Source organism: Colobus angolensis, unplaced genomic scaffold (genome assembly GCF_000951035.1).
Source record: "Colobus angolensis palliatus isolate OR3802 unplaced genomic scaffold, Cang.pa_1.0 Scaffold622, whole genome shotgun sequence".
NCBI classification, from domain to species: domain Eukaryota; kingdom Metazoa; phylum Chordata; class Mammalia; order Primates; family Cercopithecidae; genus Colobus; species Colobus angolensis.
Window position 1 is genome coordinate 440,814 of NW_012119844.1, and position 23,501 is coordinate 464,314.

Below are 23,501 nucleotides of genomic sequence, written 5' to 3' on the forward strand. Positions count from 1 at the left end.
ACAGAATTTTATCCTTCCTTGAACTGCTTTTCCCTATGAAATACAACCCCAGCTGTCAGAAATACGAGTTATTACAGATGCCCTCAAAAGGCTCACCTAAAAAAGGCTGCCAGAGGGGTTGCACTAGAAAATAGAAAAATCAATCCCTGATGAAAGCAAAAGAAGTCTCCAAATTGGCAAAAATAAAAAAAAAATAGAAAAAGACCAGTTATATTAATCATTTAGTTATTCAAGAACAGTATGGAGATGGAGAGATGCTTTCCTAATGTCTCAAGATCAGGGTGGTTTTAGTCATTTCTATGCTGGGGTGTTTCTTGTAAAAAATAACTTTATGAGGAAGGGCTCTAAGAAATTCCAGCTTTACCGAGCTTTGCAACCGTACTGCTCATTATCCCGGGATAACATCGAAGATGTAGCAGCCAGTAATTAGATCAGAGCGTGGAAAATCGGGGAGAGAAACTGGAAGGAATCGCTTTTTTTTTTAAAAGGAAGTGGTAACTGAGTGGCAGAAAATCCAAGTCAACCACAGTTTCCTTGTTCATGCTGCGAAGGGATGGGTGGGGGGAGGGTCCAAGAATAGGAAGGGAAAACTCAGGTGAGGTCTGGGAAAGGGCGTGAGAACAAAGGTGAAATGAGCCAGCCTGGGAGACGCGAGCTGCCTCAGGAAGGGCTCAGAGTAGGCCCAGCATCTCGCAAGGGTGAGTCCAGGTGAGGGACATGTTACCTAGCGCCGGTGGCGGGGAGCCTGGGATTCGCCCGGGCGTGGTTCCCGCCAGTGCCTCCTCATTGCGCAGCGGCCTACTGGGTGTCAGCGCGCAAAGTCGCAGCTTAATCCTCGCTCCCGCTGGATTAATTAGGGCCTCTTTAAAGCAGAAAGTTGAGCCAGGGCTTCTTTCCCAGACACAGGGGCACCGGGAGGTCGACGCTCCTCCTGCCCAGCCGGGCGCCCCTCCGCGGACACTACCGGGTCGAGGGGCTCCAGCGACTCGTGCCTCTCCAGTGAACTCCGGCTCCCGCAACCCCAGCCGGGTTCCTGGGACCCTCTGGTGACACTGGTGGCCAGTAGGGTCACTGGAGTCAAGCCCTTGGCCAGGGCTGCTTCACCCGTGCCCGTGCCCTCGGTTCGCGGCCAGCAGTCAGGGCGCGGGGCGGGGCGCGCCCGAGAGGCCGAGGCGGCGCGCTATTCCTGTCACTGTGAGCTACCGGCATGTTATGTGCGGCGCCCAATCACGCCTTTGACCCGCCGCTCTGACCTGCGCCCTCCCCTCCCTAATCCCCTAGGCTTTCAGTTGATCCTCCGCGTGGAACAAGCTCACCACCCCCCCCTACTGCCCCGTAACCAGTTGTCCCCGGCCTTTGCGGGTGCCCGCAGAACCTGTCCTCCTCGTCCACCCCCGAGAGGTCAGAGTCCTTGCCCTGCACTCCCGGGACGCCACGTCTGCGCCGTCGGAGATCCAGCACCCCAGGAGTCCACCGCAGCTCGGTTCTTCCAGGTGATGGTGTGCGGCCACCGCCGCCCCTGGCGTGCAGGTGTGGGCTCTCCACATTGAGCCGGGGAGGGGACTTTGGGCAACGCGCTGGAAGCCTCCACAGTCGTGGAAACCAAGCCCCACACTCCCCGGAAGCCTCAGAATTCCGCGCGCTCCGTTACTAGGGACCTCCGAAAACCGTTTCCAGAGTGGATTTGCTCTGAGAGGGGCACTGGGCGATCTGCAGGTCTGGATGAAGGAGCCCTGGGCTTTAAACTGAGCAGGCAGAAATGGGCCTCTGCTAGGAGCTCTGTGGCTTACGCGGGGGTCCCGGGAGTGTCGTGCCCCGGGATGCCTCCGGCCCTGCCCAGCAGGTCTCTGGTCCCGCCGGCTGCTTCCAGCCCTGGGCAGAATGAGTTACTTCCTGTCTTACTGCAAAGCTCATGGCGGCGCGCTGCTCACCGGCTACCAGGCCCTGCGTGCCGAGGGCTTTCTATGCGACGTGACACTGGAGACCGAGGGCAGCGAATTCCCGGCGCACAGGTCCCTCCTGGCGTGCTCCAGTGACTACTTTAGGGCCCTGTTCAAGAGCCACACTCAGGAATCCCGGGCGCGCGTGATCCACCTGCACGTCCCATCGGCAGCCGGCCTGCAGCGCCTGCTAGACTTCATCTACACTGCCTGGCTGTCGCTTTCCATGGACACTGTAGAGGACACTCTGGAGGCCGCCAGCTACCTGCAGGTCACCGAGGCCCTGGGGCTCTGTGGGCGCTACCTGGAGCGCCAGCTGGCTCCAGAGAACTGCTGCTTCGCCGCCAACGTGGCGTCGCGCTTTGGCCTGGCTCACACGCTGGACGCGGCCGAGCGCTGCATCGTGCGCCACTTGCGGGAACTGCTGGCGCGGGGCGCGGGCCCCGGGGGACTGCTGGAGCTCAACCCTACATCGCTAAGGGCTGTATTGGGTGCCCCCGACGTGGCGCGGGTGCCCGAGGCCCGGCTGCTGGGCTTGGCATTAGCTTGGCTGCGGCAGGAGCCCACTACTGAGCGCCTGGCACACTGTACAGAGTTGCTGGAGCATGTCCGCTTTGGCCTGGTTCCCGCCGACGTACTGCGGCGCGTGTACTCGGGCTCCGGCCTCGTGCTGCCCGCCCGGGTCAAGGGCCTCATCATCCAGGCCCTCAACTACCACACGACGCCCTCCCGCCAGCCACTCATGCAGGGCGAGCAGACCAGCATCCGGAGCCCCCAGACTCGAATCTTGTTGGTGGGGGGGCGCAGGGCACGGGAGGTGGTGATTGAGGAGGTCGTGGCCCCGCAGAGGGCAGCTAGGGGCCGGGTCGCCGCCCCAGAGCCCGAAGAGGAAGAGGAAGAGTTGGAGGAAGAGGAGGAGGAGGAGGAGGAGTGGGAGCTCACCCAGAACGTGGTGGCCTTCGATGTGTACAATCACCGCTGGCGCAGCCTCACGCAGCTACCCACACCACTGCTGGGGCACAGCGTGTGCACCGCGGGCAACTTCCTGTTTGTTCTGGGTGGGGAGAGCCCTTCAGGCAGTGTAACCTCTCCCCTGGCCGACAGCCCGCGGGTAGTCACGGCCGAAGTGCACCGTTACGACCCGCGCTTCCACGCTTGGACGGAGGTGCCCGCCATGAAGGAAGCGCGGGCCCACTTCTGGTGCGGCGCGGTGGGAGAGAGGCTCCTGGCCGTCGGGGGCCTGGGCGCGGGCGGTGAGGCGCTGGCCTCGGTGGAGATGTACGACCTGCGTCGGGACCGCTGGACGGCAGCTGGGGCACTACCGCGGGCTCTGCACGGTCACGCGGGGGCCGTCGGGGACCGCGGTGTTGTGTACATCTCAGGGGGCAAGGCAGGGAGAGGCGAGGGCGGAGCGAGCAGCCTCCGGGACTTATACGTCCTGGGCCCTGAGGAGCAGGCTTGGAGCAAGAGGGCACCCATGGGGACCGCACGTTTCGGGCACCACATGGCAGTGCTGCGCGGCGCTGTGTTTGCTTTTCTGGGGCGATACGAGCCCTTCTCTGAGATCGAGCGCTACGATCCCGGCGCCGACCAGTGGACTCGGTTGCGGCCGCTACCCTACGACCGCTTCTGCTATGGGCTGGCCGTGGTCGAGGAGACAGCGTTGCTGCTGGGCGGCCTCAAGTGGCGGGACTCGCGCCAGGTGCCTACCCGCAACGTGGTGGGCTACGACCTTGACCTGGACCGTTGGGAGGACATCGGCTGCGCGTTGCCCTGGGCCTGGAGTGGCCTGCAGTGCGCAGTGCTGCAGCTGGCCGAGGGTGGGGATGAAGAGAGGGAAGGAGAGACTGGAGAGGCGCTAGATTTAGTGCTGGGCTGAATGGGTCAGTCCAGTTTCCTTCCCCAATGGAGGAGAAAGTAGCGCTTGGCTAGTCTTACAGAGCAACGGACGGGCTTTTTCTAAGAAAGGGACTCTGGGAGCATAGTGGCTTCTGAAGGTTAATAGGCAAACAAGGCCTGGAGCAAAGAGAAACATTTCTCCTTGAGCTAAGAATGGGAGACAGGGGTGTTCAAATAGAAGGCTATATGAATCAACTTCAGTGAGCTGGTGAAATAAAATTTTTAGAAAGGCTCACGCAAGGCTAGAAAAGGACTTTCACAAATAAAATATGACCTTATTTTCCCTCTTACAGCTAAAGTGTTTCCCTAGGTGCAAAACAGTGATTACTTATGTGCCAAAAAAGAAAAAAAAGGCCAAAAAATGTACCACAGGAAGTTTATACAAAACTCAGAAAATTGTTGGTTATAAAGGCTGTAATTAAGTCCTAGGAGATGGCATTATCTGAATAAATAGTGAAAGGAGAGTGCCTTGGTTAAATACCATGAAATCATTGTAAGGGGAACTATAATTTTATGATCCGGAGCCATGGTTACAGTTCTGCTCTGATGGTTTGATATAAATATGGAACTGAGAGGGAAAAAAAATCTCTAAGCACTTTTTTTTTTCCTCTAGAAAGTATCCTAACATTTTTCTGTCACCGGTGTCACCCTAGGCTGCTTTTGCCCTGACTTTAGACAGCTCACTGGTTTTAAGTCACATTTCATCAACCTTTAGCCATAATAATCAGGCTCCTCTGGTTAAGTGGAATGTCTAACCAAAACAAAACAAAAACTGATTTCTTTCATACTCTTAAATGTTCATTCTGCAGACATACTGTAGATTATATTTGTAAAAAATAATTAAGTTTTGGTGGTTACCCCCACTTCCCCCAAAAGAATCACAGAGAAAGGAAAGAGGAATAGGTAAAGTTTTAAAGTTTGTGTCAGGTAAATGGGAAACCAGCTTGATTTTTCAGGGTCTTAGATAAGATACTTGTATATACTGAACAGGTGCTGCTTTGGGCTTGTATCACCAATGAGGGAGCAAAGTTAGAACTCAAAACTGGGGTGGGGGGTAGTGACTGTATAATTAGGTCACAAAGAAATGTGATAAGGACTTTGCATGAATAAAGTAGGTGCTTTATAAGGATTCATTAAGAGCTGAATTTATTTGACTTCAGTTTACAGTACTGCCTCTCTCCTAGATTTGAAACGAATGCAATAAAATGTACAGATATTATATAGTGTTAAAAGGTCTCTTTCATGCTAGGCTAGCCACGAGTCTTGTCAAATTCATTAGTTTAATTTTTATCATTTAAAACAACAGAGCTGACTTTACAAAAGTAAAAGCTGCTTAGTAGCAACAGAGCTAGTCTTCCCATCAACTGCTTGCTCTTTACAGGCCACAACCTGGCCACTGTAAACACGACACATCCATCAGGTACATATATTTTTAAGTGAACATACACATTTGGTCTAGTAAACATCAATAAGTCTAAACACCTGTAACAAGCACACTTCATTTTAGGACAAGAGGTTTTTTGTTTTTTGGTTTTTTTTTTTTTTTTTACATATACAAAATCCCACAAATTTAATGTGCGTCAATATCCATGCAGTAAATAAATGTTTTTACAAATAGAGTTCTTTGTAAATGATAAAAATATTACACTGGACCCAAAATTCCATACAAACATTAATACATGATTTCTCATCCATTTTGACTAAATATAGGATTACTGAAAATGTGCTGTAGAAAGGCCACTCTCCTGTACAGTTGTGCAAAGTCTGCAAAACGATAGTGATTCAATGGTGGTTTCAAAAGCAAAGAAAAAGATCCCCGCTGTGGAGTTTTTACTTTCTCCTCTACAGCAAAAATATTCACTGGCATATATCTGAACTCTTAAAGATGAAAGTACATTCACTGAGCTGTACAGGCAACAGTATAAAGCTGATTAGAAGTAGATTTTAGGATATAGAATAGTAAAGGAGGTTCCCTTTCTCCTCCTGAAAAAAACAGCAAATTGTGACTTGTACGTTATGCAGCCAGACACTAAAAAGCAGCACAGTCATTTTCATGCTGTGATCACTTTCAAAAACAAGACGCTTATAAATGGAAATATATGAAGAGGACTTTTTCTTAACTTCATCCACTCTACAGAACAATTCATGAAGCTAGGAAAAAACCCTCTATATTGTTTCTCTCATAATTCAATGTGACATCTCTCCGAATGACCATCACCCGCTTGCTCCTTAGTAGGGAAGTACATTTTTATTTTTCAGTGTTGTTTTTATAACACACATCAGCCTGTAACTAAATATATTGTACTTCCCTGCCTGAAGTATAATTACATAAGTTTAATTAGTGGACTAGGGGAAAATTGGAAACTAAGTGGAAAGTTGATTCATTTCAGTTTATACCTTGTTGTCTTTTAAGAGTTGGAGTTTAAAAACATGAGTTTGGGCTGAAATTTATATATATATATATAGCTGTTAGCTGCCTTTCTGGGTGTGTTAAGTCAGTTTTTAAAAATCCCCTCTCAAATTCTTCTGTACACAATCAGCATCTCATCACTACAAAAATAAAGGAAGATTTAAACCAAGAAAATAAAGCAGCTCTATCTTCAATTTTGGTCTTAGTTACAAAAACATCTTACAAAGCTTTGCCCTGATACACCAAGTGTTCTCATAGATTTGGAATAATATTTCCATTAACTAGCTTTCACAAGTTAATAGACTATTAAGACGAATATTAGATACCTGAACTTTTCTTATGTCAATGCTCTTCTATTTTGCTTAGCTCTTGTATGTGCATCTACATTTCACAAAAATAAAACTACAGCATTAAACTTTGTGCAATGTTTAAGAAAATTCTTAGAACATTTTAATAAATATAAAAAAGGTTTAAATTCTTTCCCACCCACAAGGATGTCTGCACCTGAAAAAATGTGATTTACTTTTGAAGTCTTGTTTATATAAAATTAACTTAAAGGGAGAAAAGATGACCATAGATAGAAAACTGCCTTTTGTGGTTTTACTACTTGAAGACCACCTGTATTTAGAATTGTTTGCAAAAGTTAATTTTAAGTCATTAAAGACAGTTGATTTTGCACATGGTAAACATAAGCTGAGCACTGATTGCATATAAAATATACAAATGCTCATTAAAGATAGTGGTATTGTGACCATATATGGTTTGTTTCATATAGTTTGGTAACATTAAAGTATAGCTTGTCAAGTGTTCCACACATTGATATAAAAAACTACCTTATATATGTGTTCAGAGTACCAGCAGGTACTAGATGGCCTGAAGGCAGAATACATTTAGACATGCGTTTCAATGTATGAATGAGTGTGTGTTAGAGAGGAAGTGATTACATCTACTTCAGAAGAAATACTCAGTGGGTCATTTGAGGTGGTATTTTGACAGATATCCAAGAAAAGGTCGAGGTACATCTGCTTCCATTGTTGGAATTCTTTAGATGTCAAATCTGGATTGTCTAGGACTTTATCGATAATGGCTACTTCCCCTTCTCTGGCCTGAAAAGAAAAAGGAGTCAACAATTAAGACAGGGACAAAGTTTTATTCAAGTTTAAAATAAAAAGTTAATAGGCAAAACATTTAAGAAGCCCATAAGAGATGGCTTTGGATACTCACACCCACCCAGTTCTTTAGAGTCACGTCCTAAGTGTACTTTTTTCTACACCCGAGGAATGCCTCCTTTTGCCCACTGTGTGGTTTGCTTTTTCTCTTTGCCTGTCCTTTTGGCATGCACTCAGAAAAGTTTTCTTCCTCATTTATGCCCCTTTACTACTCCATCACTGCCACTGAGTACATTTGTCATATTCTGTTTCTTGAGTTACTTTTGCATGTGTTCTATCTCTCCTGCTTTATGGTAAGCTTCTCATATTTGAAAGAGACTGAGCATGGCCCCCTTATTACCATAAATACATAATTCTTGCTGTGTAAATGCTATGGCTCCCTTTCTGTAGCACTGGGGGCCTGTAAGGGAGAATGGCTCTCCCTTCCATGTTGGAAGGTGGGTCTCAGCTCAAGACTAAGCTTCATTTTGGTATAACTCACCAAGTTAAAACTATCACCTGGGAAAGACGAAAATTTCCCAGGTGGAAGGTGGGATGGAGAAGTAGGGGTTAAGACAATCTGAGCAGCTCAGTCCTGTCTTTTAGGGACTCAAGCAAAGCTTAGGGAAGTGTAGAAAATGTTCTGCAGGAAGTAAGGCACACACCTCTGGGCCAGCCAGAGTTGGGAGGCAAAGAGAACAGCAAGGTGCTTAAGAAGTTGGTCTGGCCTCATAGACCAGAATATGGAAGAGGGCTGGGACTGAGGATGTTGTGAGTTGCCTGTGTGGGATCTGAGATCTGTGCTTGGTGAGGGGGACTGTTAAAATTCCAGGAACTAGACACATCCAGGGTTGCCTGGCCAGCTGTCCTTCCCTAATGAAGGAATCCATTCCCTATAAATTTTCCATGCCAAAAAGCATAGGGTTCTGTAGTTCATTTGTACCAATGAGGGGCATTTTTTTAACAGTGACTTTTCATTATCTTTCTTGGCCCCAGAGAATCGAGTGGAGCATTCATGTACCTGGTGATTCATCAATACTTAGTGAACTGAACATTGGCAGTAGCCACATATTTTGTCACTGGAAGAAAATACCTTGGGGGACTCTACAGAGCATAAAAAACAGGGAAAAGGGGCTGTGAGATAGAAGGAGAGAAACAGGTCTTTAAGATTCATGAATCTAACCTGCTTCAAAATGCCTGCCTGCCTTCTAAACCAGGCAGTTTAGAACAGTGGAGAGGCTCTATAAGGTGGGAGGGTGATAATATCTTTGAAGTAGGATTAGTCACTGGAACTATTCTTACGACTATTATAGCACTCTAAAAATTCTGCTCTTCCCAAAAGTCCATTAAATTGTCCCCTGGATTTGCAGTAGTATTTGCATGACTACCAATTAAAAGCTAATGGAGTCTGAAAACTTTGCTGCTTGCTATCTGAAATTCTTTCAAGTCATTTTCTAGTTTGTCTTTTTGGTACTCACCTATATTTCAAAATTACAAAACCTCAGCAGCATGCTATGGATCTGAAATATTTCCCAAAGGAGTCCTTTGACCTTTTGTTTCCTGAAATTACTTCAGCAATACTGTGATAGTTCTTTTCTGTTTTTTTTTTTTTAAATTATACTTTAGTTCTGGGATACGTGTGCAGAACGTGCAGGTTTGTTACACACATATACATGTGCCATGGTGGTTTGCTGCACCCATCAACCCGTCATCTACATTAGGTATTTCTCCTAAAGCTATCCCTCCCCTAGCCCCCCACCCCCCAACAGGCCCCAGTGTGTGATATTCCACTCCCTCTGTCCATGTGTTCTCACTGTTCAACTCCCACTTATGAGTGAGAACATGTAGTGTTTGGTTTTCTGTTCTTGTGTTAGTTTGCTGAGGATGATAGTTTCTAGCTTCATCCATGTCCCTGCAAAGGACATGAACTCATCCTTTTTTGTGGCTGCATAGTATTCCATGGTGTATATGTGCCACATTTTCTTTATCCAGTCTATCATTGATGGGCATTTGGGTTGGTTCCAAGCCTTTGCTATTGTGAACAGTGCCACAATAAACATACATGTACATGTGTCTTTATAGTAGAATGATTTATAATCCTTTGGGTATATACCCAGTAATGGGATTGCTGGGTCAAATGGTATTTCTGGTTCTAGATCCTTGAGGAATCACCACACTGTCTTCCACAATGGTTGAACTAATTTACATTCCCACCAACAGTGTAAAAGCGTTCCTATTTCTCCACCTCCTCTCTAGCATCTGTTTTTTCTTGACTTTTTAATGATCACCATTCTAACTGGCATGAGATGGTATCTCATTGTGGTTTTGATTTGCATTTCTCTAATGGCCAGTGATGATGAGCTTTTTTTCATGTTTGTTGGCTGCATGTCTTCTGTTTTTGTTTTTTAAGGGCACAGGGCCTGCTCAGGTGGCTTGTGTGGTGGGCCCTATCCTTCAATCTCCCACACATACTCCCCCACACACGGTGAGCAGGGCTCGCTTGTCTGCCTCCTCTCCAACTTCCTGCCTCTCTGCTCTCCTTTCCTCACCACCTCCTCCCCAACCTGGAGGCATATAATAAGGAGACTGGAGGCAATGTAAACACTTACGGAAATGTATAATAGGAGGGTAACATGTAAGTTGGGAACTGATAGCGTAAACAGAATGATTATACAATTTCTACATGGAACACAAATCACCATGGCTTCACCCCAAATGCACTGTAGTTCATGCAGGAAACAATCATGAAATATCTCAAACTCTTTTAGCACCCACTATTGCATTCTGCATGCATGCTGTGTTCTTTTAATAATGCTAATAATTATACCACATGGTATTTTTATCTTAGAAAATCTATAGACTGAGGAATAACACCAGCCCTGCATTTTTAGAAAACAATTTAAATCACATCCTGTTTTCTCCTAGAACTAAGTAAAATGACATTTAATCAGTGCTTTGAGACGTTAATGAAAAGTTAAGATGATTTCCTCTTTACCAATATACTTATTATGACATAGAAACAGCTCAGCTTCAGGTTCTTACTGCTTACCTCTTCTTCTCCCCAGCCCCCAATTTGTATTTCTTAACCTACAGTATCTGGTAATCCACTTTAGGAATGAATCTCTTCAAAGAAATTTGTCCTTCCATTTCTTGTCTTACCTTTAAAGTGCTTTTGAGAATTCTCAGCCTGTGTAGTTTTTCATTCATTACAGGATCATTACATCTTTTTATAAACGATAGCTTGTATTCCATCTTGGTTGAAATACGATGTTCTCCTAGTGGTGACAGACTGGCCTGCTCCAGTGCCCTGTATAAATCTTGCAGTGAGTCTCCTAACTTTTCTTCTCTACTTTCACCTGCAATGTCCAAAAAAATAAAAAAAAAGAGAGACAGAGAGAAATGAATTCATTGCAATAAAGTTATTTGACACACTGAAAATTTATTAAAATATCAAAACTATCTGAAAAACAGGATAATGAATGACTATGAAAACACTATTATATTAAAAAACAACAAAAACCCACAGCTGCTAGTTATATTGGGTAACATTAGCTACAGATAGCTAATTGTTTTTGATTAACCAAATATACTCTTGATAGCAAATTGCCATATATATCTTGAATCTAGCAAGTTCAAAGAATTAGAGTACAAAAGGCACACAACATGGAAACAATCCTGCACATTATCTTTTAAAATATTAATGAATATCCTTTATCATTATGCTGATAAGCATAGAAATGCTGATTAATAGAGCTTGCCTGGTTTAGCAATACGAAATGGACTGATTTTTACATTTTTCCAGATTTCATAAGATTGAATGGCATTCAATGGAGCATGTTTGATTATAAAAATCTTCCAATTGTGCCATAGAGGATTATTAGGTTTCATGTGACTGCCATAGTAATGCCTTGTACATTGTAAATATAGTAACTGATCATAAAGTATCAATATTCTAATTAAAATGAAATATGGGAATATGTTTATATGCAAATATGGCATGTGCTAAGAGAAGATACTTAGTAAGACCTGAGGAGAAAATACTCCAGTTAAATATTTTTGAGAAAAAAATGAGAGACTGGCTCAATAAGGATCTTAGACATAGTTGAACGAATAAAACTTCCATCTTGTTTTTTAATTGCCTGAACACTAATGTCATATCTTTCTCAACAATGATAAAGATGAACTAGGATTTTGCTTGGAGTGGCAGATTGGAGTAGGGCTATATCATCTTTTTTTAAATAGATAGCCAGAGTCATATTTAAGTAATTATATTGGCCCAAAGAGTAAATATGGAATGTTGTTCATTCCACAATGGTCCATGTGAATATTTTAGGCTTTCTGACATAGTTTAAAAAAAAGATTCCTTAATTGGTAATGATGCCATTTAATATTTAGATGCGCCAGGCAGCAGGGTAAATGCTTAATCTTTATGATCTCATTTAATCCTCACAACAATACTAAGAGCAGATCTATTTGATCTTCATTTATAGCAGGGCAGTATCTTGCTCAAAGTCACACTTAGTATAAGTGATGGAGCTAGAATTCCATGTGGGCAGTCTGACCCCAGAATCCACAATTTTAACAAGAATTTTATACTGCCAATTTTTTCAGTTGTCTTTTGAAATGTGTATTTAGCAGTAGATGCCAACAAATGTGAGACTCCCTTAAAATGCAGCATTCAAAAAATTTTTTTAAATGACTGTATGTAAAATTGTCAACAATGCCCAAAATGTACAGTACCTTAACCTAAAAAGATAATTTTAGGATTAAAAAGTAGGTTTATTTAAATTCTGCATTCAACTTTTGGCTCTGCTACTGAAGTTAACAACTAATGGTAGGTATAGTCATTGAGTCCTTCTATTAGAAAATTCTTTGTTATCATCAGCACATGCTATCACTAAGTCTTCTGTGATAAATTTTAACTTCTTAACCATGTATCTAAGTTAGAACTATAATCTAAAAACACAAAAATCTCTTTAAATAACAGCTTTTAAATTCTCTGTTGGCCCATCACTGAATATATTCGACACCTAGAGGATTTTGAGGGATGGGTGATGGAAGACTGTAAAAAGGAGAAACTGCTTTGTGGGTTACGAATGAAATGGAATCAAGATAGGGAATCCTAACTGAGAATGATTTGGAATGAGGAAGGCACAAAATCAGATGATCATTTAGAATAACTAAATGGAATTGTAAAAACAAGGACACATTTAAACAGCATAAGTCTATTTCAGAAAATCATAGGCCAGGAAAGATCCCTGAGGAATTATATAGTAGTTATTGCATTCTTTTTTTTCCTCAAGGCAATACTGCATGTAAAACCAGATGTAATTTCATAGAGTAGAGGGTGGGGTCGAAAATGGGAGGCCTAACAGATGTGAATTATAGTAGTTAAGGTATCAGGTGGCCTAATGTATTATTAGTTTTTTAGTTCTAGAAAGAAGGTGAAGGAAAAAGGGATTCAGATTTTAGTTTTAGGATTTAAGGGAGGCAGAAGTATTTTTACACAGTAATTTTTATTTTAAAAGAAACTTCTTCCATATTACCTAACATTGTAGAAGGGTGTATATATTTTGTTTACAAAAATTTTGACCCACTTTTCCCTCAGTTCTTAAAGCTTGTGAAATACTGGGGCAGATGACTGATTTCATAAAATTTCAATGTAGTTTTACTTTAAGAAGGATGAATGAAGATTCAATATATAAAATGACATACATAGGTATTAAACAATAAAAACTGAAAGTTTCTCCCCCTTCTTGCTCTTATGGGGGAGAAAAGCATTCAATCAAAAGACAACATAATTCTACAAAGAATCTGGTTTGACAGCTGTAAAAAGAATTGAGTGTGAATTTATCTCTGGGCAGCACACTTGAACAAGCAATCACAATGAGACGGAACACAGAAACATTTCCAAGTATAGTAATGGGATAGTGTGGCTCCTATCTGAGATAAGTAAGCCACCCCCTACCCCCATCCCCTACACATCATACACACACACTACACAAGACACAGTAGTGGGATGAGTAAGGACGAGGGACTGAGATGCCAGGCTACCACAAAATGCCACCAATTACTTAACATTTTAAGACTAGACAAAGAGTCTTTTTATTTTCAAAAGGGGGGCTTGGTGAGGGGCAGAGTCACATTATAAATCTGATTCACTGTGCTCAACAGTCAAAACAACACAGAACTCAACATTCAAGACAAAAACAGACCTTTATTTTCTTTTATAATTTTCAATTGGTTTCCTTGATTTTTCTCAGATGAATACCAATTAAGTCAATTGGGGCTACTGTTGCAACTGAAAATATGAAAGCACCTTTATTTTCTTCTCTTTTTGCCCTCTTCTTCATCTCCTTCTCACTTCTCTTCAGGCTTCTCTCTTTTTTCAACCCTTGCTTTTTCTTCCTTTAGAAGAGGCTTGCTTTGGAAGAGGAGGCAAGCACTTGGTGAGGTCTGCTTCCTGATTGATTTTCTTTCAATGTGCCAGTACAGCCATTGGAACACTGGCTGAAAACCAGCTTTTTTGCAATTTGAATGAATGTTTTCTGAAAGTTGGCAAAGTGTAGAGACCACATTCAAATCACAGGACATATATAGGAACCTTCTGTGAGTCCTAATGAGGAACTGTATCACGCTATAATGGAATTTTAATCTGTATCTAATTTATTCAGGAAATCTGGGCCTAAGCAGAAATAAATTTCCCCCAAAATTATATTTACGTTTACAACATGTAAATTAGTCCTGTGTCAGATTACATACTTTTGAATTCCAATTTTACTGAAGCAAAGAGTGCATATAAAATTTTCTTTCCTACATAAAATTTCATTGATTGATGGATTTGAGGATCATAATTAAGTTATTGATGAATTAACTTGTATTCTGTGCCGAGGGAGGGTCATTTATGGCTGTGTCATACTTGACAGGGTGAAAGAAGATCCTCTTTATTGTCCCTTTTATATTCTGCTCCACTATGAAATACTGTGAATCTAGGAATGTAGTGAGCATCATTATTTGTCTTTTTCAGGTTGCCTATGACCTCTAGGTAGTAAGTGATAAATGAAAGCTCAAAGAAAAGAACAGCTAACGAAAAATACCAGTTTGTTGGAATCTCTTGCAAATTGCTTATTAGAAGATAATAATGCATTTCTCAAATACCAAAAAGTCTTTGGTTGACATATTTCTTACATTCAGGCTCAGTGGTTTCCAAACTGTTTCTGATTGCACACTCTTATTAGTTAAAACACTTCTGTTTTATAGAATAGAAACTTATATACATGTATTACTCTATAGTAATAAATAGATGTTATAAAACATACACAAAAAGAAATTCAAAAGGATGAGAGAGAAAACCCAAGGAAAAATTCCAATGTTTTTTCTTCCTGTACCTTAATGGACCCTTGTGTGCCCTACTTCAGAGACTTAGACTGTGACTTTTCCATGAGTAGAATTTGTCCCACTCATATTTACATTTCCCATTCTTCTACCTGGCACAGTGCCTCATGCAACCCAACACATTCAAACAGAGTGATGGTTTTCTTTACTTTATATATGAACTACTCCAAAGAGCGTTCTGTAACAGGTGACTGTGTAATTATTAGGACAGTCTACTGTATAATATTGTTCATGAAACTTGGCAACCTAAAATGTTACTCTAGTATCCTCCCCATTTCCCCATCCCTGCAATGACAATGTTGAAGGAGCATAAAAAATGAAAACAAAACAAATAAGTAAACCAGTTGGGTTCCTGAGGAATGAAATCAATGATGGATAATGAGTTCTGTACATATTTCAGAAGGGATCTATGATCTTGTAAAATTGGACAATGATATCCTTGTGGAAACAGTTGTTCCTTCTGCAATACAGCTGTGTAATGAGCCCAGAAGGTTGGGAAAGACTAAATCACAAATGGGAGAGAAGACTGGACATAGTCAGATTTGAGAGACATTCATTCTTGTACAGCTGCAGAGTGCTTTAAGGCTTCCAGGCTAATGATATCAAGTATGTGAAACACTATTCTTGTCACAAAAGGTAATTAACATTTGCATTGAGAACACCCAAATATTTTCTATGAATATGAATTTACTAGCAAACCATAATGAATAACTTATTTATATGTAAGGTGACAAAATTTTAATGGACTTAATGTCTTTGGAGGTTTTATGATGAGGATGATTAAGTATTCAGGGGTTTATACTATAATTTGAATGTTTGTAATTAAATACTAGCTCTCTTAATTTGTGCTTTTATATAAGTCAATCAGCTATGCCTACCATTATAAAACTGGGTTTGGGGAAGGCAGTTTGTTATATCAGAAAAAAACATAAGATTTTAAAGATTTTAAAAGCTGGCTTTTAGTCCTCCCTCTGTAATCAACTACTTGTTTCATACTTAGGGGTTATTTATTTTCTTTTAGGCAAAGTAACAATACACAAACATTACTATTGGGCAATACTTTCTCTGAGGAAAGAAATCTATTTTAGTGAGAAAAAAACCCTTCTCTTAAAAGAACAGTTTGAGTGACTCCACCAGCATTTGCTAAATGTATTTTTAAAGAACATGTAAAGCCCATCCTTGTAAGAATGATAATGTGCTTCACTGAAATCAAGTACTTGTGTCTGTCAATTCCTTCCTTACAACACAAAATCTTGCTCCATAAAGATGTGACAAAAGAGATAGAGCTAAAGTTTATTCTATACTTCTTTCTCTGAACATGTAATTTCTGCTAAATTATGCAGTTTAATGATAAAAATACATGATAGTGGTTGAATTTTCAGGGCACTATGGTATTTACGACAAGTAGTTCAGATGGCAAAATCTTGGTGTCCTTAGTATTGATTTATTGCCTCAAAGAAGGGAAGGTTCTTTGAAGGACAATAAAAAATATAAATGACAGTTTAGGTTTACCCACAGAATTTAAAAAATTTAACCACTAGGAATATGGAAGTCAAAGTGCTAGCTCTCAGGCAGGAATTCATAAAGGATACAGTTTAAAACCAAACCTAAGAGATGATTATTTTTGAAAATTAATGTGGAGTCACTATATTCCTTAATGAAAAAAACCAAATTCTCTAGATCACAAAATTTTACTTGACTTAAAGAGGGAGAATGACCCAAGACAATCCCATAAATATTAAATGCCAATAAAATGCATTTTGATGGATTTCCATATACCAGAACCATCATTATATAGATATTAAAAAAAAAACACATTAAAATGGTTAGAGCACAGAGGCAATTGTAAGGCAGATCAATGTGATTTTATTCACAGAAACAAATTCCATTTGTGAGAAAGAAGCACTAATTACTTCTTTTTAGAAAGATACTTACTATCAGGCATACTTAGCAAATTATTTAGCTATCTGAAAAGATCTGATACCAATTGGTCATATTTTTATTTTTAAGTAATTTATATTTTTACAGGTATTCACATTATGCAATACCACACACTGCGGTGACAGGAAGAAAAAAACATTTCAAAATACAGTGTTAAATTATCTGTTCATTGCACAGTATGAAATATCCATTAATTAGCATTAAAATTATTACAGTGTATCTTATCCAACTAAAGGAAACTTCACATCCACTACAGAAGAAAAATAAGCAATACTGATTGAGCCATAGGGGACCCAGTTACATAGTATTAAATAATATCTGAAGCTAGTTTGAAAGACATCCAGACAAAATACTTTTTCAAAAATGAAACCCACAGCCTACAGATTCGAAATATTTTACAGAAAAGAATAGCTCATGCCTGCCCTAAGAGGCAACACCACTTGTGTACAAGTGCCAAGAAATAAGGAGAAAGTTAGGATTTTAGCTGAAGATTCTATAATAAAGCCTGACATGAGAAATTTTCTTCATTAATGTCACCGAAAGCAGTCTCTGTGTTGCACCTGAATACACTTTATAATAGAATAAACATATTAAGTTTCAAAGCAAATTGTGTATACCTTGCCTTAATAGATTACACTTAATTTAGTACAATACAGCACGTCAAGTTTTAAAAATGCAAAATACACTTAATACATAATTTGCTTTCTCTGCTTTGCCTTAAAGAGGCCACCAAAGAGTCCATTAAACAGCCAGAATTTTCTAGTTATTGAAGCTGATCCCTCTCTTTTCCTGGTGTCAGGAGAACACAACTGAGGTGTCACCACACAGAGCCCTTTCCCAGTTAAGACCCTTTCCCCTTCTGTTCTCCCATAGAAACCGCAGTTTTCTGTTACTGTGCTCCATCTTGATTGGCTTTGATCTTATGCTAGTCCCAATGTAGAAAGCTCGCATTCTTCTTAAGAGTGGCCTGCCCCTCTTATATCCCTTTGGGAGGCCCCCAATCCAAAACACTTGATGATCTAAGCTTTATACAAGTCTGTTTTCTGTTATAAACAGCAAGGACGAGGCCATTTTAGTTGCTTGCAAGAGGTTGATGTTGAGTCTGCGCCGTACCGACTCTCTCCGATCTAAATTCTCTAAACATTAGCTTATCAATCTGTGAGTCCAATGGGTTGAGTGCCAACAGAAGTGGATCCGATTTGGCATGGAGAGGTTCTACCAACTCTCGCAGTGTATTAGCCTAATATGATAAAGCAGTGATACAATATGATGAAAGACCTGCGAGTGCCATTATTTCCAAAGCATATTAGTATTTGTATTAGAAATACCATCATGCAATACCCATGAAGAGAAAGTAGAAAAATATGGCTAGAATTGCATATGGTTTTAATACAATGTCTTTCTGTTGGCATGCAAGTCTACTTGGCCATAAATGGGACACTTTTTGCTTTAAACTTGGTTGTTTGGAAATGTTAATCTCCCAAATATAAACAATAACACACAGTGCAGAAAAATCTTTTCCCACCACTATACTTGTATATGTATGTCTATAATTTTAATCAGAATAGTTTATGTTAAAATGTTCTCCATATACATGTAAAATTACCATTTCTTTTGAGAAAATTAGAATTATTTCTATACGAATCTTTCCTCAAATTCATCCAATTAAGAAGCATGAAGAAAACCTTTCTAGTCTTCTGACCAGAAGGGTATTTGGTTAACCTGATATATATGCTACTATGTCTAATCAGTGAGACAGTGGAATAGCCTAGCTAGTATTGCTCCGATGAGGAGGCCGCATGCTTAACAATGCAAAATGCCAAGAAATGAAAAGCTAAAATAGAGTGAATGTGATGAAAGGGTGACTTTACACCTGAGCATAAGTCACATGCCAAGGAGTTAAGAAACTGGAAGAGATGGATATTTCTGAATGACCTGAGAAACTAACAACAATTTGGATAAAATAAACTGTACTCTCTTTTAGGTCATTTTATTTTGGATCTTGAGGAATCTAATAAATATTGTCAGCAGGAACAAACCAGCAATATTTTAAATCTCTAGCCTAGTGCAGATTTTTATCTGCAACATCCTGTAGTATCTTTTGAGTTATATTGAGAAAAGAAGAAACAAGTTGGGAGAGAGAATAGAGAAAGCATGTTGTCATTATGTCCTCCCTTAGAAAATGGGGAGGGACACATCTTGCCTATAACACTGATATCTAGCAAACAAGATATAGCATAGTTCAGAAATCAGAATTTTTATCTGTAATATTATACTCTTTTTGCAGAAATGGGGGTGGGAACTGAATAATCTTCATATATAGGTCAAATGAAACAAAACACAATACTTCAGTTTTTAGAATATTATAATACTGGAATGCTAGCTTTAGCTTCTACCACTTTGTTTCACAAGGTCATGGAATTTCACACAGCAAAATCAGAAGGAATCCAACCTTGGGCACAAGGTCATTTCTAAGTTTAAACTGTTCTTCATTTATCTAAGCAATTCAAACATTTTGTAGTTATTTTGAACACATCTATTGTTTTCCCACAGAGATAAGGTTACGTGAACCTTTTAATTTCTAGTACACATTCCCTTAATGCCCACTTAACTCATACTAAACTGAACTAGAGCCCTGGTAAGTCACAATTGCTGAATTCTATTGCAAGAGACTGGAAACATCTCCTCAGTTTAGCTCCTACAGGATGGTGGAGGGAGAAGTACTATTTCAAAATGGCCACAACTAGTTACCAGTTAGGGTATGTTAGCATAAGAGAAGATAACTCCCTAGGGCAAGGTATCTCTTCAACTACTAGTGGTAACAGTACCAGTGGTTAGTGAATCTCAGGGTGGAGGTGCTTGTTAAACACAGATTTCTGGGCCCTACACCTCATCTATTGAATCAGAATTTCTGGGTATGGAACTCAGGAATCTGCATTTTAAATAAGCAATCCAGGTGATTCTTGTGCCCACTGCAGTTTGAGACCTCTTGCTTTAGGTCAATCACATTGGCTAGGGCTGGTTGGAGTAACACCAATTTTTGCACTGCATATACAAGTAGTTTCTAAGTCAGAAGCCCTGAGTTCAGGGACTTCACATAGAGCATTTTATTTTTAATCCCATCACCAGTCTGACACTGTATGACACAGCTTAAACAATTTCAGGATTTGTGCTGAGGAATCTGATGGAAGTGTCTTTGTCTACTGAGATTATGGCAAAACGAAAGAAAGAGGCCTTGGTAAATTTTAAATAATTTTTTTAGAGCTATACTTTTTATGTAGTGTTAAATACTGCCTATTTATATTTGAGGCAAACAAACAACTACAAAGGCACTCCTACACTCAACTCCACCATATGTCTTGGCATATGCATTATGAATCTGAAGTATAAGTGTACTGGCGAGCCATGTGGGTCAGAAGCAAGTACACAAAGGGCTGCCCGTATATGGCTAATCTAGATGAAATCTCCAAAACACAAAAACCTACTTCATGATACTGCCCTTCTATCTTGGACTTCTGTGAATCTCATGTTTATGTGTCTTTAACTTTTTACAAGTCCCATTCTGATTCTCAACACTCTTTCCTTTTCTCTCCCTTTAGGTTTTCACTGGGCTTTTTCTTTTTTTGTGTTCAATTCCCAATTACTAGCCTTCTCCTTTGTAGTGGACAACTTCATTTATCCTGATACAAATAGTTAAAACAGTCAAACCAGTTAAAATTATTATACAGACTAATTTTATTCCTCTTTTCTAAAAGAGCAAATGGAAATTGCATGTTTTTTAGAAAAAGGCATGTTGGGCACAGTGGCTCATGCCTGTAATCCCAGCACTTTGGGAGGCCAAGACAGGAGGATCACTTGAGGCCAGCAGTTTGAGACCAGCCTGGGCAACATAGTGAGACCTCATCTCTATAGAAAAAACAATAGAAGGCAGAAAAAACATAAATTATATAACTCTTGATTATTTTGTCTTCTTTTGGATGATATAAAAATATTCCCTACTGCTGCTGTTAAAATAAACTTCACTATTTACCAAGCTTTTAGCCAATTACATTTTGAAATGACAGAAACATATCTATGCTACCACAAAGAAAATCAGTAATGCTTCTGTTTGGCATATTATTTAATAAATATTTATTAAGCTTCTACTCATCACTGAAACTTCGAATTGTGAGGCCACCACCTTAGGTTAAGAAGAAACAGATCTTGTTTCCCTGTTACTATACTGGAGATCTGAATGATGAACCCAGATGTAATGCCATGTTGAATCATCTGTAGAATGACTTATTCCAGTGAGATTCCATGTCCATGCAAGTTCCTTGAGACACAGATTGAATTTGCATAGGAAATCTTGAGGAGGATGTTTCTTTCTCTTTTTGCTTTATGAATTTTAACATTGCCCCAAATAAAATCCCAAATAATAAGCAGAAATAGAATTCTGGAAACATAAGTTTTTAGAAATATAATCTGGCTTCTATTAGTGACCTGCTAAAAATAGCTGATGATACTTAAATCAAATGCCTGAGGAGGATTAGATTATAGAGGGGATAAGGGTAGAGGTAGGAACATCTTCAAGAAAATGATTAAGGCTGAATATAAAACAGGTGAAAAGAAATATTTTCTTTAATGGATGGAAGAGAAGAAAATATTTTAAAATGGAAGTATTTAAGCCAGATGAGCACTTATAAAGATTCCTAATTCTGTTTGAGTACTAAGACAGAACTCGGTTCCATTTTACTTAGTTCCATAAGCAGCATGCTTGAGGGCAAATTTAAGGGCAAAGTCAAAGACTACTTGTCTTAAGTTATTTGTGGATAACAAAGGCCATCAATAGCAGATATTCAAGTCTATCAAGAGTAACACAATTCTACTCCTGGGAGAGTAGAATTGTTTTGTGTTTATTTTGAAAAATTTAAGTTTTTCTTTTTCAAAAACAAGGATATCTAACACCATGAAATGATAGTGATAATTACTTTTCTCTATGTAAGTATTGGAGAGAGTGGGCTCATACCTTGGTTCAGAATGTTCAGACCAAAACAGAGACTTGTTAATTGTGGTTTGAGTATTATCTGTACAAATTTTGAGGGCCTATTTTCTCATAAAAGGTTAACTTCAAAAAGACAGGATATTAAAGATTTTGTTTGTTTATTTTTTAATACCATAGGGAGGAGTTGGGAAATATTTTTATTTTATGAATGTGAAGCAAAATTTTCATGATAAAGTATTATTTTTCTAAATAAAGTGGTAAGTAGTAAAAGATAATATAGTTTGTGCTTATACTTACAGCACTTAAGGAGTTCTTTAATTCACAGTTCCAGGTAAAATAAAATATTTGATGAACCTAAGCCATAGGCAAAACAGGTAAGAAAATACTGTTTCCAGATAATTTGAGTGTTCCTCTAAATTCGCAAATCACAATTCCATCCTATGTGTATAAATCACAAGACATGGAGTATTTCCTTATAAAAATAGTATTTCATCTTAATGTATCTACTGTTATATTATGGTCTTAGAGTGCCATTTATGACTTAATTACTTATCCATGGGTCTATCATATATGCTGACTTTCTACAATCTGCATTAAAAACCACTATCTGAAATTAAGACAGATCTAAAGTACCCTTTAAATGAAGTTTATACAAAACAACTGAAGACATCTTTCACATTTAATAGTTACAAAAGTACTTAACATGTTATTTTAATTTACAACGAGTTTATTTTCAATGAAGTGTCTATAGATATTTCAGGAAAATGTACTATGGAATTTTGACACATGATACTGTCATTGCAAATGTCGCCATTCAGATTTTAAAATGGAAAACAGGAATAATTAATTTTTATAGAAATATATTGTTCAGTAAAGGTTTAATGGGTGCCTATGGGTGTACATATATATATATACTATATCAAATGTTAGGAATAAATATACAAAGATGACAGTTTCACCTCAAAACGATTATGATATAGTTGTATACCTCCTTCCCACTTCTATCTTAAAATTTGATAGTTAAGAATTATCTACTTTATTTGACTTAATATTTTACTCCTCCATCATACTCCATCCATATTTTTAAATATGTCAGGAGATGTTATTTTGAGGTTATTAATAAAAGAATCACGTTAAACCCCAATGAGACAACTTTAGTAAAAATAACCATTCCTGGGTAAGGTTTTCTTTCAGCAATGTAGGTGGACAGCAAGCTATTGGCAGGTTGGGTTGCTTTTGAAATCCATTTTATGATGAATAATGACTTAATTTAAAATAATCTCCTTAAAGTTCTCAGTTCCAGTTGAAATAGCTATAGAGATAACACAGCTGAAGTCTGAGACATGAACCCCCTAAAGAAAATGGTAGACTTTTTTCTTAAACTCCCAAATACTTTAGAGATGAACAGTGCAGGTTTTAAATTTATGTGCATTTTCTACTACCACTTTGTATGTTTGTATTAAAAGGATATAATTAGATCATATTCAGCCGGATGATAATCAATGTGAAGTAACTCATTGATGAGAACTGCCAGTCTGGTGAACAAGTGAGTCATTCAACACTTCATTTGTGACTATATCTGGTCTGCCAAAATGAAAAGGCAAATTGGGATCAACTCTGCCAACATAGCTTTCTTGCTGATTTCCTTTAATAGGTTCTTTTTGAAATTAGGATATATATGTAGTATAGTATATATATACACACACTAAAATAAATGAATATATATTCTGTTATAATATATATCATATATGTATAATGTTATATATTATGATATATATTATAAC

At 39.6% G+C, this 23,501-nt stretch overlaps 2 protein-coding genes across 5 annotated transcripts in view; one reads left to right on the forward strand and one right to left on the reverse strand.

The window, feature by feature from the left end:
* The first annotated feature begins 1,202 nt into the window (after positions 1-1,202).
* KLHL34 (kelch-like family member 34) lies at positions 1,203-4,968 on the forward strand. The gene has a single exon (XM_011963751.1). The coding sequence runs from the start codon at positions 1,882-1,884 to the stop codon at positions 3,817-3,819; it is 1,938 nt and encodes a 645-aa protein (XP_011819141.1). The 5' UTR covers positions 1,203-1,881; the 3' UTR covers positions 3,820-4,968.
* Positions 4,963-23,501, reverse strand: part of CNKSR2 (connector enhancer of kinase suppressor of Ras 2) — a 292,795-nt gene continuing 274,256 nt past the window's right edge. For 2 of the 4 annotated variants that reach the window (XM_011963747.1, XM_011963746.1), the window contains 2 exons: positions 10,557-10,753; positions 4,963-7,355 (listed from right to left, as the gene is read on the reverse strand). In XM_011963747.1, the coding sequence (XP_011819137.1) occupies positions 7,140-7,355; positions 10,557-10,753 (413 nt within the window). In that variant the 3' untranslated portion in view covers positions 4,963-7,139. Of the gene's footprint in view, positions 7,356-10,556; positions 10,754-16,638; positions 17,974-23,501 lie in introns of those variants that run through there. The other 2 variants (XM_011963749.1, XM_011963748.1) reach the window with 1 other exon arrangement.